Source organism: Carcharhinus amblyrhynchos, chromosome 1 (assembly GCF_965287045.1).
Source record: "Carcharhinus amblyrhynchos chromosome 1, sCarAmb.v2.hapA, whole genome shotgun sequence".
NCBI classification, from domain to species: domain Eukaryota; kingdom Metazoa; phylum Chordata; class Chondrichthyes; order Carcharhiniformes; family Carcharhinidae; genus Carcharhinus; species Carcharhinus amblyrhynchos.
In genome coordinates, this window is record NC_137324.1 from 825,080 (window position 1) to 841,207 (window position 16,128).

Here is a 16,128-nt window from a genome sequence, read left to right on the forward strand (position 1 = left end):
CCACTACAACTCTCATCTATTTTTTACAAATGTCCTATAGAATGCATTATTTCTGGTTGTATCACAGCTTGGTACAGTTCCTGCTCTGAAGGTTGCAGAAATTTACAAGGGGTTGTGAAGGTATCCCAGTCCTTCACATAAACCAGCCTCCCATCCATTGACACTGTCTATACTTTCCACTGCCTCGGAAAAGCAGCCAGCATAATTAAGGACCCCATGCACCCCGGACATTCTCTCTTCCACCTTCTCCTGTCAGGCAAAAGATACAAAAGTCTGAGGTCACGTACCAACCAATTCAAGAACAGCTTCTTCTCGGCTGCCATCAGAATTTTGAATGGACTAATCTTATATTAAGTTGATCCTTCACTACTCCCTAACTATGACTGTAACACAATATTCTGCACCCTCTCCTTTTCTTCTCCCCTGTGTACTCTATAAATGGTACATTTTGTCTGTATAGCACGCAAGAAACAATACTTTTCACTGTATCCTGAGAGTCTTCCCATGTCTGAGTGGGTTTTCTCTGGGTGTTCTGTTTTCCTCACACAGTCCAAAGATGATTGGCAAGCAGTAAGTTTGGGTAAGTGTTGAATTTTATTGCTTATAGTTTCAGAAGTAATTTTTGTCACTTATAGTAAGAATTATGTTCGGTAGTAACGAGGAACAGAAAGAAGGGCCTTTGAGGATTGGATATAATCTGATATCAAGTATCATTCAAAAGCTTAACTGAAAGGGAGAAAGTCAGGAGAGCTCCTAGCCATGGTTTGCCCATCGTGCTCCATGCGGGAGGCCGGGAACATTTCCAGTGCCTTGGGTCAGCGTGTGCAGGAAGTGTCTCCAGCTGCAGCTCCAGACGGAGATGGAGGTAGAGCGGTGGATGGGGACACTGTGGAGCACCTGCGAGGCATAGAGTATTGTGGATAGCCCATATAGAGAGGTGGTCACAACGCAGGCTCAGACCCCACAGGCAGGAAAGGAATGGGAGTGACCACCAGATGGAGCAAGAGGGCACGGTAGGTAGTGCAGGAATCTCCTGTGGCATTTCCCTGAAAAACATATATACCCTATTGGATACTGTTCAGGGAATGACCTCTCCAAAGGTCATTCCCCTGAAAGATGAGATCGCAGAGTACTTGGAAGTGCATGATAAAGTAGGACTGAGTCAGCACAGCTTTGGCAAGGAGGAGTCATGTTTGACAAATCTGTTAGAGTTCTTTGACAAGGTAATATGGAAGTTAGATAAAGGAGAACCAATGGACGTGATTTATTTAGATTTCCAGAAGGCCTTTGACAAGGTGCCGCGTAGGAGGCTGTTAAATTAATTAAAGTGCCCATGGTGTTAAGGATAAAATCCTAGCATGGATAAAGGATTGGCTGCCTGGCAGAAGGCAGAGAGTGGGGATGAAGGGGTCTTTTTCAAGATGGGAGTTGGTGACTAATGGTGTGCCTCAGGGGTCAGTGTTGAGACCACAACTTTTTACAATCTACATTAACAATTTGGAGGAAGGAACTTAAGGCACTGTTGCTAAGTTTGCAGATGATACGAAGATATGTAGAGGAACAGGTAGCATTGAGGAAATGGGGGGGCTGCAGAAGGATTTGGACAAGTTGGGAGAGTGGGCGAAAAAGTGGCGGATGGAATACAATGTGGAAAGGTTTGAGGTTATGCACTTTGGAGGGAGGAATGGAGGCATAGATTTATTTTCTAAATGGGTAAATGCTTAGGAAATCAGAAACACAGAGGGACTTGGGAATCATTGTTCAAGATTCTCTTAAGGTTAACGTGCAGGTTCAGTCGGAGTTAGGAAGGCAAATGCCATGTTAGCATTCATGTCAAGAGGGATAGAATACAAGGGCAGGGATGTACTTCTGAGGCTGTACAAGGCTCTGGTCAGATCCCACTGGAGAATTATGAGCAGTTTTGGGCCCATATCTGGGGAAGGATGAGCTGGCCTTGGAAATGGTCCAGAGGAGGTTCACAAGAGTGATCCTTGGAATGGTGAGCTTGTCAAATGAGGGACGGTTGAGGACTCTGGGTCTGTACATGTTGGAGTTTAGAAGGGTGAGGCGGAGATCTTACTGAAAATTACACAATACTGCGAGGGCTGGATAGAGTGGACGTGGAGAGAATGTTTCCACTAGTCAGAAAAACTAGAACCAGAGGGCACAACCTCAGGCTAAAGGGACGATCCTTTAAAAAAGAGGTGATGATGAATTTCTTCAGCCAGAGAGTCATGAATCTGTGAAATTCTTTGCCACAGAAGGCTGTGGAATACTTTGTCACAGAAGCCTGTGGAGCCAGGTCACTGAGTGTTTTTAAGACAGAGATAGATAGGTTCTTGATTAATAAGGGGATCAGGGTTATGGGGAAAAGGTAGGAGAATGGGGATGAGAAAAATATCAGCCATGATTGAATGGTGGAGAAGCCGCGATGGACCAAATAGCTTAATTCTGCTCCTAAATCTTATGGTTTTATGGTCTCAGGGGAAAGCAGCAACTTTGCATCATTTTGGTTCTGCTGCAGAGGGGAGGAGTAAAAGGCGTGAGGATGTCATACTTAGCGGGCATTCAATTGTAAAGAGAATAGTTAAGTGTTTCTGTGGCTACAAATAAAACTCCAGGATGGTATGTTGCCTGCCTGGTGCTAGAGTCAAGGATTTCTCGAAGTGGCTGCAGGACATCCTGAAGGGGAAGGGCGAACAGCCTGCGGTCGTAATACATGTTATGTACGTACAAAATGATCTTGCAGTTAGGGGTCCTCTTGGAAAAAGCGTTCACAGTATTGAATATAAAATACAGGTGGAACCTGAGAAGGTAAAATCCAATACCAGTGTCTTGTGATTAAACAAAGGAGGCTACAAAGGGATGCGAGAGTGTTGGCTACGGTAGACTGGGAGCAAAAACTTTATGGTGGGACAACTGAGGAACAGTGGAGGACTCTCAAAGCGATCTTTCACAGTGCTCAGCAAAAGTATATACCAGAGATAAGGAAGGACTGTAGAAAAAGAGATAATCAGCTATGGATATCAAAGGAAATAAAGGAGGGTATCAAATTGAAAGAAAATTAATGCAAAGTGGCAAAGATTAGTGGGAACCTAGAGGATTGGGGAATCTTTAAAGGTCAACAGAAAGCCACAAAAAAAGCTATAAAGAAAAGAAAGATGGATTATGAGAATAAACTAGCTCAGAATATAAAAACAGATAGCAAAAGTTTCTACAAATATATAAAATGAAAAAGAGCGACGAAAAATAAACATTGGTCCTTTAGAGGATGAGAAGGGGGATGTAATAAGTGGAAATGAGAACATGGCTGAGACATTGAACAGGTATTTTGTGTCAGTCTTCACAGTGGAAGACACAAATAACACGCCAAAAATTGATGACAGAAAGGCAATGGCAGGTGAGGACCTAGAAACCATCATTATCACAAAAGAAGCAGTGCTGGGCAAATTAATGGGGGGGCTAAAGGTAGACAAGTCTCCTGGTCCTGATGGAATGCATCCCAGGGTACTAAAAGAGATGGCGGGAGAAACAGCAAATGCACTAGTGGTAATTTATCAAAATTCACTGGACTCTGGGGTGGTTCCCGCAGATTGGAAAACAGCAAATGCTTTTTGTTTACCTCCTTTTCTAAATAGTGGCGCCACTTCATTGCTAGAGGGATGGATTTTAAAAACAGCGAGGTTATGTTGCAGCTGTATAAGGTGCTGGTGAGGCCACACCTGGAGTACTGTGTACAGTTTTAGTCTCCTTACTTGAGAAAGGAAATACTGGCACTGGAGGGGGTGCAGAGGAGATTCACTAGGATGATTTCGGAGTTGAGAGGGTTGGCTTATGAGGAGAGACTGAGTAGACTGGGGCTGTACTCATTGGAATTCAAAAGAATGAGGGGAGATCTTATGGAAACATATAAGATTATGAGGGAATAGATAAGATAGAAGCAGGGAAGTTGTTTCTACTGGTGGATGAAAGTAGAACTAGGGGGCATAGCCTCACAATAAGGGGAAGCAGATTTAGGACTGAGTTCGAATGAACTTCTTCACACAAAGAGTTGTGAATCTGTGGAATTCCCTGCCCAGTGAAGCAGTTGAGGCTCCCTCATTGAATGATTTTAAGGCAAGGATAGATAAATTTTTGAACAGTAAAGGAATTAAGGATTATGGTGAGTAGGCGGCTAAGTGGAGCTGAGTCCACAAAAAGATCAGCCATGATCTTATTGAATAGCGGAGCAGGCTCGAGGGGCCAGTTGGCCTGCTCCTAGTTCTTATCTTCTTATAAGCATGGTGATCAGTGACTCGTGGTGTGCCTCACGGATCAGTGTTTGACCGCAATTGTTTATGATTTACATGCATGATTTGGAGCTGGAGACCAAGTGTAGTGTGTCAAAATTCACAGGGGACACTAAGGTGAGTGCCAGAGCAAAGAGTGCATAGGATGCTGAAAGTCTGCAAAGGGATATAGATAGTCTAAGTGAGTGAGCAAGGGTCTAGCAGATGGCTTGCAATGCTGGTAAATGTGAGGTCATCCATTTTGGTAAGAATACCAACAAAATGGACTATTATTTAAATTGTAAAATATTGTAGCATGCGGCTGTGCAGAGGGACCTGGGTGTTCTTGTGCAGGAATCTCAATGAGCTGGTTTGGAGGTGTAGAAGGTAATTAAGAAGCAAATGGAATTTTATCCTTCATTGCTAGAGGGATGGAGTTTAAAAACAGGGAGGTAACGTTGCAGCTGTATAAGGTGCTGGTGAGGCCACACCTGGAGTACTATTACAATTTTGGTCTCCTTACTTGAGAAAGGATACACTGGCACTGGAGAATAAGACTTATCAGGCTGATTCCCAGGATGACAGGCCTGTCGCATAAGGTGAAACTGAGTCAGTTAGGATTGTATTCATTGGATTTAGAAGAGTAGACCTTATAAAAACAGATAAAATTCTAACAGGGTTAGACAGGTTAGATTCAGAAAGAATGTTCCCACTGATGGCTAAGTCCAGGACTAGGGGTCATAGTTTGACGATAAGAGGTGAACCCTTCAGGATTTTTGAATTAATTTATTATTGCCGCATGTATTGGTATACAGTGAATAGTATTGTTTCTTGCGCAACACACAAAGGAAGCATAATGTTTATAGAGAGGGTGCAGAATGTAGTGTTGCAGTCATAACAAGGATGTAGCAAAAGCTCAATGCGAAGAAGGTCCATTCAAAAGTCTGATGGCAGCAGGGATGAAACAGTTCTTGAGTCGGTTGATATGTGACTTCAGAGTGGTGGGATGTTGGGGCGAGTTACAGAACAAAGAGATCTAGGGGTACATGTTCATAGCTCCTTGAAAGTGGAGTCACAGATGAACAGAGTGGTGAAGAAGGCATTCAGCATGTTTGGTTTCATTGGTCAGAACATTGAATACAGGAGTTGGGATGTTTTGCTGAAGTTGTACAAGATATTGGTAAGGCCACACTTGAAATACTGTGTGCAATTCTGGTCACCCTATTATAGAAAGGATATTATTAAACTAGAAAGAGTGCAGAAAATATATACTAGGATGCAATCGGGACTTGATGGATTGAGTTATAAGGAGAGGTTGGACGGACTGGGACTTTTTTCTCTGGAGCATAGAAGGGGGGTGGTGACCATATAGAGGTCTATAAAATAATGAGGGACACAGCTCAGCTTGATAGTCAATATCTTTTCCCAAAGATAGGGGAGTCTAAAACTAGAGGGCATAGGTTTAAGGTGAGAGGGGAGAGATACAAAAGTTTCCAGAGGGGCAATTGTTTGACACAAAGGGTGGTGAGTGTCTGGAACAAGCTGCCAGAGGTAGTAGTAGAGGCGGTTACAATTTTGTCTTTTAAAAAGCGTTTAGATAGTTACATGGGTACGATGGGTATAGAGGGATATGGGGCAAATGCAGGCAATTGGGATTAGCTCAGGGGTTTGAACAAAAAAGGGCTTTATGGACCAAAGTTGGGCCGAAGGGCCTATTTCCATGCTGTAAACCTCTATGACTCTCTAACTTCTGTATCTTTTTCCCCATGGAAGAAGGTAAAAGAGAGTATGTCTGTGGTGTGTGGGGTCCTTGATAATTTAGGCTGCTTTTCTGATGCAACAGGAAGCATACACAAAGTCAATAGATGGGAGGCTGGTTTGTGTGATGGACTGGGCTTCATTCACAACCTTTTGTTATTTCTTGTGGTCTTGGTCAGACCAGGATTCGTACCAAACTGTGGTACATCCAGAAAGGATGCTTTCTATGTTGCATCTATAAAAATTGGTGAGAGTCGTAGCGACATGACAAATTATCTTAGCCTTCTGAGAAAATAGAGGTGCTGGTGGGCGTTTTTAAATATGGCATCAGCATGCAGGGGCCAGGACAGGTTGTTGGTAGGAACTTCTTCACCCAAAGGGTGGTGAATGTGTGGAATTCACTACTTGAGGCCAAAACATTGTCTGATTTCAAGAAGGAATTAGATACAGCTCTTGGGGCTAAAGGGATCAAGGAATGTGGGGGGGGGGGGGGGAGGAGGGATCAAGATGCAAAATTCTATGATCAGCCATGATCAAAATGAATGGCGGAGCAGGCTCGACGTGCTGAATGGCCTACGCCTGCTTCTATTTTCTGTTTCTATGTTAATGCCCATCCCTAGTTGCCCTTGAACTGCGTGGCTTGCTAGACCATTTCAGAGGGCATTTAAGAATTAACTACATTGCTGTGGCTCTGAAGTCACATGTAGGCCAGTCCAGGTAAGGATGGCAGATTTCCTTCCCTCAAGGACATAGGTGAACCAGATGGGTTTTTACGACAACTGATAATGGCTTCATGGTCACTGGTCGACTCTAAATTTCAAATTGAATCCAAATTTCAAACCAAGGTCCCCAGAGCATTGCCTTGGGTCTCTGGGTTGCGACCGCCATCTCCCTAAATGAATGAAGGTTGGATCACAGGATGAGAAAAATTTGTGAATCATGGTAGATCTTTCATCACAAAATTCCAGGAGATAGTGCTGCGTCTCAGACCAAATGGCAAAGTCCCTGATAATCCAGGAGATAAGATAGAGATGGGGAGGAATTTCTTCTCTCAGAGGGTCATGAGTGTTTGGACTTCCTTGCCACAGAGAACTATGGAAGCAGAACTTGTCTATATTTATATTTAAGGCTGAGATAGATTTTTGCTCAGGAAGGGAATCAAGGGTGAGGGGGAAGGGCAGAAAAATGGAAGTGAGAATGTCAAAACAGCCATAATCCTATTGAACGGTAGAGCAGGCTCAAGGGGTCGAATGGCCGACTCCTGTTCCTATTTTTTATGGTCTTATATCTGAAGAATGGAAACTTGGACAATGTACAGGACTGACTCTGACAACTGAGGAGTTTTATAGAAGTCACAGCCACAGAAAGGTGGGCAGGAAATAAAAGAGCAAAATACATGCAGTTTGATCTCAGTTTATAAGATAATGCTCACCAGTTTAGCTCCCTTGTCTGTCATCAATGGCTCATTTGAATCGTAGTGTGATGTCTGAAACACATTTGGCACATGGGTACTGCAGGAAAAAGTAAAGTCACGACTTTAGAATTTAATTTATAGTTTTAAAGATTTAAAGTTGTAGTAATATGGGAGTATCTGACAGAAAAACTGATAAGCAACACTTGTAAATGCAACTCCAATGTACTTGAGCTTATTAAAAGCTTTGAATGTTGATAAGTGAAAAGGTCAGAGCCCCATACCTCTTGATACTCCGTGAGTCTAGAAATCTAACGATTTCCATCTTAAAAATATCCAGTGATTTATCCTCCATGGGTTTCTGTGGTAGAGAATTTGTCAGGTTTACTGTCCTCTGAGTGAAGAAATTTCTCCTCATCCTGTTCTAAATGGCCTACTCTGCATCCTGAAACTGTGACCCCTGGTTCTAGAGCCTCCATTCAGACAAAGCATCATTCCTGCGTCCAGTCTGTCCAACCCTGTCAAATTTAATACCTTTCGATGAGTTCCCCTCTTATTCTTCTAAATTCCACTGAATACAACTGAAGATTGTTGCGACTACTTCACCCTTGTCTTTTGCACTGATGTGCTGGGTTGCTCCATCATTGAGGATGGGAATATTTGTGGAGCCTCTTCCTTCAGAGAGTTACTTAATTGTCTACCAACATTCACAATGTAGAGCTTTGATCTGATCCGTCCACTACGACTCTATTTTTACAGATGCACCATACAAAGAATCCTTTCTGGATGTATCACAGCTTGGTATGGCTCCTGCTCCGACCATCTACAAAAGGTTGTGAATGTAGCCCAGTCCATCACTCAAACCAGCCTCATATCCATTAATCCTATCTACATTTCCCACTGCCTCGGAACAGCAGCCAGCACAGTCAAGGACCCCACACACTCCAGACATTCTCTCTTCCACCATCTTCTGTCAGGAAAAAGATACAAAAGTTTGAGGACACACACCAACCAATTCAAGAACAGCTTCTTCCCATCAAAAGCCATCAGACTTTTGGATGGACCTATCTTATATTAAGTTGATCTTTTTCTACACTCTGGCTATGACTGTAACACTACATTCTACACCCTCTCCTTTCCTTCTCTATGTACAGTATGCTTTGTCTGTATAGCTCACAAGAAACAACACTTTTCACTGTATGCTAATACATATATCAATAGTTAATCAAATCAAATCAAAATCAAATCAGTTGGGATTTAGTCTTGCATGCTTTATTCACCCTTTGACATACGAGAAAATATGTTCCAAAGTGTGCTAATCCCATTTTCCAGTACTTGTCCCATAGCCTTGAATGTTATGATGTAACAAGTGCTTATCCAAACACTTTTTAATGGGTAGAAGGTTTCCGGCCCCTACTACCTTCCCAGGCAGTGCATTCCAGATTGCCACCACCATCTGAGAGAAAGAAAGTTTTTCTCAAATTTGCTCTGAATCTCCTGCCCCTCATCCTAAAACCTTGTTCCCTCATGATTGATCCCTCAACTAAGGGGAACTGCTGTTCCTTACTCACCCTGTCCATACCCCTCATAATCTTACACACCTCAATCATATCCCCCCCTCATCCTTCTCTGCTCTAAAGAAAACTATCCAAACCTTTCCAGTTGCTCCTTATAGCTCAGATGCTCCATTCCGGGCAACATCCTGGTGAATCTCCTCTGTACCCTTCAAGTGCTATCAGAGCCTTCCTATAGTGAGGTGACCAGTACTCATACCAGCTGTGGCCTGAAAAACATTCTGTCCGACTCCAACATTACCACCTTGCTGTTATACTCTATACAATGAGTGATAAAAGCAAGTATACCACATACCTTCTGAACTAGCCGAGTCACTTGCTCTGCTGTCTTCAGGGAGCTACAACTAATTAGTCCAAGATCCATCTGTTCCTCTGAGCTTCCCAGTGTCCTGCCATTCAATAAATACTCCCTCGTCTTGTTTCTTCTTCCAAAGTGCATCACCTTGCACTTATTAGGGTTAAACACAATCTGCCATTGCCCTGCCCATCTGACCAACCAATCTACAGCTTCCTCTAACCTATGACCTTCTTCTTCACTTTAGCGACCCTACCAATGTCAGTGTCTTCTGCAAACTTGGTTATCATTTCCCGCACATTATCATCTATGTCATTTTTGGATATACACAGTAAGAAGTCTCACACATCAGATTAAACAGGTTTATTTGGTAGTAATCGCCACTAGCTTTCGGAACGCTGCTCCTTCATCAGATGAGTGCAGAGTTCACCTGACGAAGCAACAGTGTTCCGAAAGCTAGTGGCATTTATTACCAAATAAACCTGTTGGACTTTAACCTGGCGTTGTGAGACTTCTTACTGTGTTTACCCCAGTCCAACACCGGCATCTCCACATCATTTTTGGATATAACAGCACTGAACTTTGTGGACAGCACAGTGACACAGTGGTTAGCACTGCACTCCTCACAGTGCTAAGTACCTGTGTTCAATTCCTGCTTGGGTCACTGTCTGTATAGAGATTGCAAATTCTCCCCGTGTCAGCATGGGTTTCCTTCAGGTACTCCGGTTTCCTCCCACAGTCCAAATATGTGCGAGTTAGGTTGATTGGCCATGCTAAGTTGTCCCTTAGAGTCCCAGGATGTGTTGGTTAGAGAGATTAGCAGGGTAAATATGTGGAGGTACAAGGATAGGGCCTGGGTGGGGTTGTGGTCAGTGCAGATGCAATGGGCCAAATGGCCTCCTTCTACACTGTAGTGTTTCTATGATTTCAATTATTACACCACTGGACATCGGCCTCCGGATACTCAAACATCCTTCTACCCTTTGAGGTCTATTACCGAGCCAGTTTTGGATCATCTTGCCTTGTATCCTTGAATTCCATGTGCTTTAACCTTCTCAGTCAGTCTCCCATATGTGACCTTGTCAAAAGCTTTGCTAAAATCCAATAAACAACATTAAATGCACTTCCCTCATCCACACACTCGATCAAAATTGACCAAAGTTCGAGAACAACCAAGTCCTTGAAGTGTGTAGGCATCCAGTCAGAAAAAGACCTTTCCTATTAACTGTATTATTACTGTCTGATAATTCATTACCAGCCCTTGTATATATATATTGATGATTTTGGTTATTTGTTGTTGTGGGACCTTAGAAGTAAAGGGAGAGGGAAGTTATATGTTTGGGGTTGTTGTTGTGCTGTTACTTTAAGAGTTAGTCACGTGTTTAATTTGTGACATCAACTGCTGCATGGGCTTTGCCTCAGTCTTTATAGAGTTAACAGCGATTCGATAAATCTCTGTAGTTGCCTGCATCCAACGCAACCTGCTACAAATGGAAATTACAAAATGATAGCCACACTTATTTTCTGTTGTTGGTAATTTCAAAATCACGAAGTGTTATGACCATTTTGCAGCTTGCATTTTGAAATTTGAATGACTATGCTCTTACCTGAAACCGATGGAAGTCACAGAATCACAGAATATTACAGTGCAGAAGAGGCCCTTTGGCCCATCAAGTCTGCACTGCCCTGTCCAGCTAATCCCACTTGCCAGCACTTGGCACATAGCCTTGAATTTTATGGCGTGCCAAGTACTCATCCAGGTACTTTTTAAAGGATGTGAAGCCTCCACCACTCTCCCAAGCAGTGCATTCCAGATCGTCACTACCCTCTGGATAAAAAGGTTTTCCTTAAATTCGCTCTAAATCTCCCACCCCTCACTTTTAACTTGTGTCGCCTTGTAACTGACCCGAAACGGAAGAGCTGCCATTTATCCGCTCTATCCATGCCCCTCATAATCTTGAACACCTCAATCAGGTCACCCCTCAGTCTTCTCTGCTCCAGAGAAAACAACCCAAGACTATCCAACCTCTCTTTATAATTTAATTGTTTCTTCCCAGGCATCATCCTGGTAAATCTTCTCTGCACCCCGTCCAGTGCAATCACATCCCTCCAACAGTGTGGTGACCAGAACTGCACACAGCACTTCAACTGTGGCCTCAACAATTGATAATGTCACTTTAATAAAAAGAAAACCAGTGTTACTGGACCCAGGGTCATCTGGACTCGAAACATCAGCTCTTCTTACAGAGGCTGTCAGACCTACTGAGATTTGCCAGCATTTTCTCTTTTTGTCCCAGATTCCAGCATGCGCAGTAATTTGCTTTTATCTAGTGTTACTGGAAGCCGTCCAGTTTTAGTTACGAAAATTGTCTTAATTGTGAGATAATAAAAGATTAAGTAATTCAGTAATAACTATGTTAGAAAAACTGGAAATGGAATTTGGAACACAAATGTTTTATCTTTCAGAATATTAAGCATATTTTTTTCCTGACATTTGATCATTAACACAAACTTTTAAACTGCTGTGAGAGAATGGTATTAATATGTGTTTCTTAGGCCACCGAGTAAAGAGATTACATGAATGTTAACCTTGACTGGTAAGACTGAATGGGACTTTGCCTAAGGGAATTCAGCTGCAGACAACAGGTAGCTATGGTAACCAATTATTGGTTGAGGCCCAAGCCTACCTCAGGGTAAGAGATGTCGGGTGGGATTTTCCGGCCACGCTTGCCCTAAAATGGGAAAATACTGACTGAGGTCAACGGATCTTTGCATTCCTGTGGCAGGCAGGATGGGAAAGTTCCTCCCGTAGTTTGAGGGAATAGAGGGACAAGGATCACAAGGAAAGGCATCATGTGTTGGCATAGACTTGGTAGGCTGAAGGGACTGTTCTGTGCTGTAGTTTGTTCTGTTTAAAAATGGTTTCTGAGGACTATTCCAACATCACAAAGACTGCTGCAGTTCAGAAAGATCACCAACACCTCCTCAGGAAAAATCCAGGACAGGCAACTGTACAGGGTACTGGTGAGGCTGCAGCTGGAGTACTGTGTGCAGTTTTGGTCGCCGCACTTGCGCAAGGATATTTTGGCCTTGGAGGGAGTGCAGAGGAGGTTCACTAGGCTGATACCAGAGATGAGGGGGTTGGACTATGAAGAGAGACTAAATAGACTGGGTCTGTACTCGTTGGAGTTTAGAAGGATGAGGGGGGATCTTCTCGAAACGTATAAGATAACGAAAGGGATGGATAGGGTAGAGGTAGAGAGATTCTTCCCGCTTAGAAAGGATAGCAGGACTAGAGGGCACAGCCTTAAGATAAGGGGGGGGGGCACAGTTTAGAACGGAGTTGAGGAGGAACTTCTTCACTCAAAGGGTGGTGAATCTCTAGAATTCTCTGCCCGTTGAAGTGGTGGAGGCTGCCTTGCTAAATATATTTAAGTCACGGGTAGATAGGTTTTTGACAGACAAGGGAATGAGGGGTTATGGGGAGAAAGCGGGAAAGTGGAACTGATCCACTTCAGGTCAGCCTTGATCTTATTGAATGGCGGGGCAGGCTCGAAGGGCTAGATGGCCTACTCCTGCTCCTATTTCTTATGTTCTTATGCAACAGTGAGCAATACCACACATGTCCATATCTCATCAGCTAATTTAACAAAAGGAGTTAGCAACCAAAGATGCAGATTTGAAGTGAATGAGTTGACGACAGAAGAACCAGGATAAATTTTTTTAAAACTTTACTTTTACAAAAAAGGAGTAAATGAGTCCTGGAAGGTATTCCAGAAAGGTGGAGCAAGCAAATCCAATTGTAACTTTGAAAATAATTGTATAAGTGCTTGAAGAGAGAACAGGAGTTGGCATGGTGGCACAGTTAGCATTGCTGCCTCACAGTGTCAGGGCTCTAGGTTCGATTCCCAGCTTGGGTCCCTGTCTGCGCAGAGTTCTCCCAGTGTCTGCATGGGTTTCCTCTGGGTGCTCCTGTTTCCTCCCACAGTCCAAAAGACGTGCTAGTTAGGTGGATTGATCATGTTAAATTCACCCTATGTGTAACCAAACAGGCACCGGAGTCTGGCGACAAGGGGATTTCATAGTAACTTCATTGCAATTGTACCCGTGACTAATAAATAAACTTTAAACTATGAGGAATGAACAGGAGAGTGGGAATGACTGGGTGGCTCTACATTACAACCAGCTCAGGCCAAAGGGCAGAATGGTGGGAGACAGGCTAGGATAGCTACAGTATGGAGTTTAAAGAGTGTTAGGTACAAAGCAAAACTCTAACTTTCTGATCATTTGTACAGGGTACCTATATTGAATATGAAACAGAAACTACTGAATGAAATCCATCCACAAGGCATCATGAGAATTGATACCTAATTCTCTTTCATACAAAGTGAGATTTACTTACAGATCTCTGCAGAGGTCCAATATTATGTTCTCTTCCTCGATTACCATAGAAATGCTAATGTGTTCTGGATAGTCCGTCTACAAAGGTACAAAGAATTACTCACTATGAGACATGATTTATTCACTGAAGCCCGCACATTATGGGGCAGCAAGGTAGCACAGTGGTGAGCACTGCTGCCTCACAGTGCCAGGGGCCTGGCTTCAATTGGGTCACTGTCTGTGTGGAGTCGACATGATCTCCCTGAGTCTGAATCATAGAAACCCTACGGTGCAGAAAGAGGCCATTCGGCCCAACAAGTCTGCACCGACCACAATTCCACCCAGGCCCTACTCCCAGATCCCTACATATTTACCCGCTAATCCCTCTAACCTACACATCCCAGGACACTAAGGGGCAATCTAGCATGCCCAATTAACCGAACCCGCAAATCTTTGGAATCTGAGAGGAAACCAGAGCACCCAGAAGAAACCCATGCAGACACAGTAAAAATGTGCAAACTCCACACAGACAGTGACCCGAGCCGGGATTTGAATTCCGGTCCCTGGAGCTGTGAAGTAGCAGTGCAAACCACTGTGCTACCATGCCGCCCACCATGGTCTGCTTGGGTGTCCTCCGGGTGCTCCAGTTTCCTCTCACATTCTGAAAGATGTGCTGGTTCGATACCTTGATCCAAACAGGCGACTAGAGGAATTTCACAGTAACTTCATTGCAGTGTTAATGTAAGCCTTACTTGTGACTAATAAACTTTACTTTTACTTTATATTACTCACAAGGCAGTAATTTGTTTGGAGAGTATAAATGCTCGTATGTATACATGGATTCCTCCAACTTAGGACAGTAACAAATTCTGTAGACATAGCAGTTATCTCCTGTACTAAGCATTGCGTGATAGAATGGTACAGTGCAGAATCCTATCCATTGAGTCTGCACCAGCCCTTTCCAATGTCATTCTACTGAGTCCCACTTAACTTGCTGGCATTACCTGGTCTGGTACTCGCTGAGTCGTACCGCTGACAGTGAGAATGGAGAATTTGGTGATTAGCCAGTGCTCCAATCGCAGCAGTGGGACTGGAGAATCCCAGCTGCGGGTGAGGTGGGTGAACTCCAGCACTCTCCTGGTTGATTTCTCTATTTCCAGTCTCACAGCAGTGCCATTCATTTGGAACAATCCTTTGGGATGGCACTGAGTTTTCTTCACCCACTCAGCTCTCTGCTCAAAAGCAATTAGGGATGGGCCTTGCCAGTGATATCCACTCTATCGTCCCATAAATAAATAATTAACACCTTTCCAGCAATTATTTATCAAGTATTTCTCCAATTCCTTTTTAAAGGCTTGTTTCCACCACCATTTTGGATAATGCCTTCCAAATCTTAATGGTTAATCAGTAACCCGGAAATACTGCAGCACCAGTCACACACTCACACCTTCCATCTTGTTTTATTATCTCTCTCTCTCTCATGCTCTCTTATACTCTCTCAGTCTTATTTGCTCTCTTGCTGAGTCTTTCACTCATTCCATCATTCTCTCGCATTCTTTTTCCCGTTTTCATCTCAGTTTTGCTTATGTGTCACTCCTTGGCTTTTAATTCAATCCAAATCTAAATCTCATAACACCAAGTTAAAGTCTAACAGGTGATGACCTGATGAAGAAGCAGCACTCCGAAAGCTCGTGCTACCAAATAAACAAGTTGGACTTTAACCTGGTGTTGTGAGACTACATACGTGTCCACCCCAGTCCAACGCCAGTACCTCCACATCTTAGCTCCAATCCAAATCTCAGTTCTATATCCCATCTCAACTCTTACTTCCCATAACGTCCTTTCTCCCTCCCACCACACTACCAGAACAGGGGGACAGTAAACAGGTTCATGTGGGCACAGAGTTAGAAAGTTAATAAGAAGGGGCTAGACAATAAATAGTGCAGGATAATGATGTGGATAATGAGAATGACATTGTGATAAAAGAACGGAGCATACAAACAGAATGAGCAACAGCAAACAGAGTCAGAGTGAGGAAAAATGGCAACATCCATAACAAGATAGATAAACTCATAGAACTATTTTATCTGTAGTACTATTCTATAGCACTGTTCTATCTTTTACTTGAGATTAGGCAGCACGGTGGCACAGTGGTTAGCACTGCTACCTCACAGCGCCAGAGACCTGGGTTTGATTCCTGCTTTGGTCACTGTCTGTGTGGAGTCTGCACATTCTCTCCATGTCTGCGTGTGTTTCTTCTGGGTGCTCCAGTTTCCTCCCGCCATCCAAAAGATGTGCTGGTTAGGTGGATTGGCCATGCTAAATCCTCCCTCAGTGTTCCTGAACATGCACTGGAGTGTGGCGATTAGGAGGTTTTCACAGTAACTTCATTGCGGTGTTAATGTAAGCCTACTTGGGGACCCTAATAAATAAATTTCAACT

The 16,128-nt window shown here is 43.4% G+C and overlaps 1 protein-coding gene across 1 annotated transcript in view; it reads right to left on the reverse strand.

Moving 5' to 3' along the window:
• Positions 1-9,126, reverse strand: part of LOC145348429 (disintegrin and metalloproteinase domain-containing protein 19-like) — a 102,242-nt gene extending 93,116 nt beyond the window's left edge. Inside the window, exons 1-2 of the mRNA XM_080196645.1 lie at positions 9,092-9,126; positions 7,459-7,537 (exon numbers count right to left, since the gene is read on the reverse strand). Coding sequence (XP_080052771.1) covers positions 7,459-7,537; positions 9,092-9,126 — 114 coding nt within the window. The remainder of the gene's footprint in view (positions 1-7,458; positions 7,538-9,091) is intronic.
• Between the last annotated feature and the right edge of the window lie 7,002 nt (positions 9,127-16,128).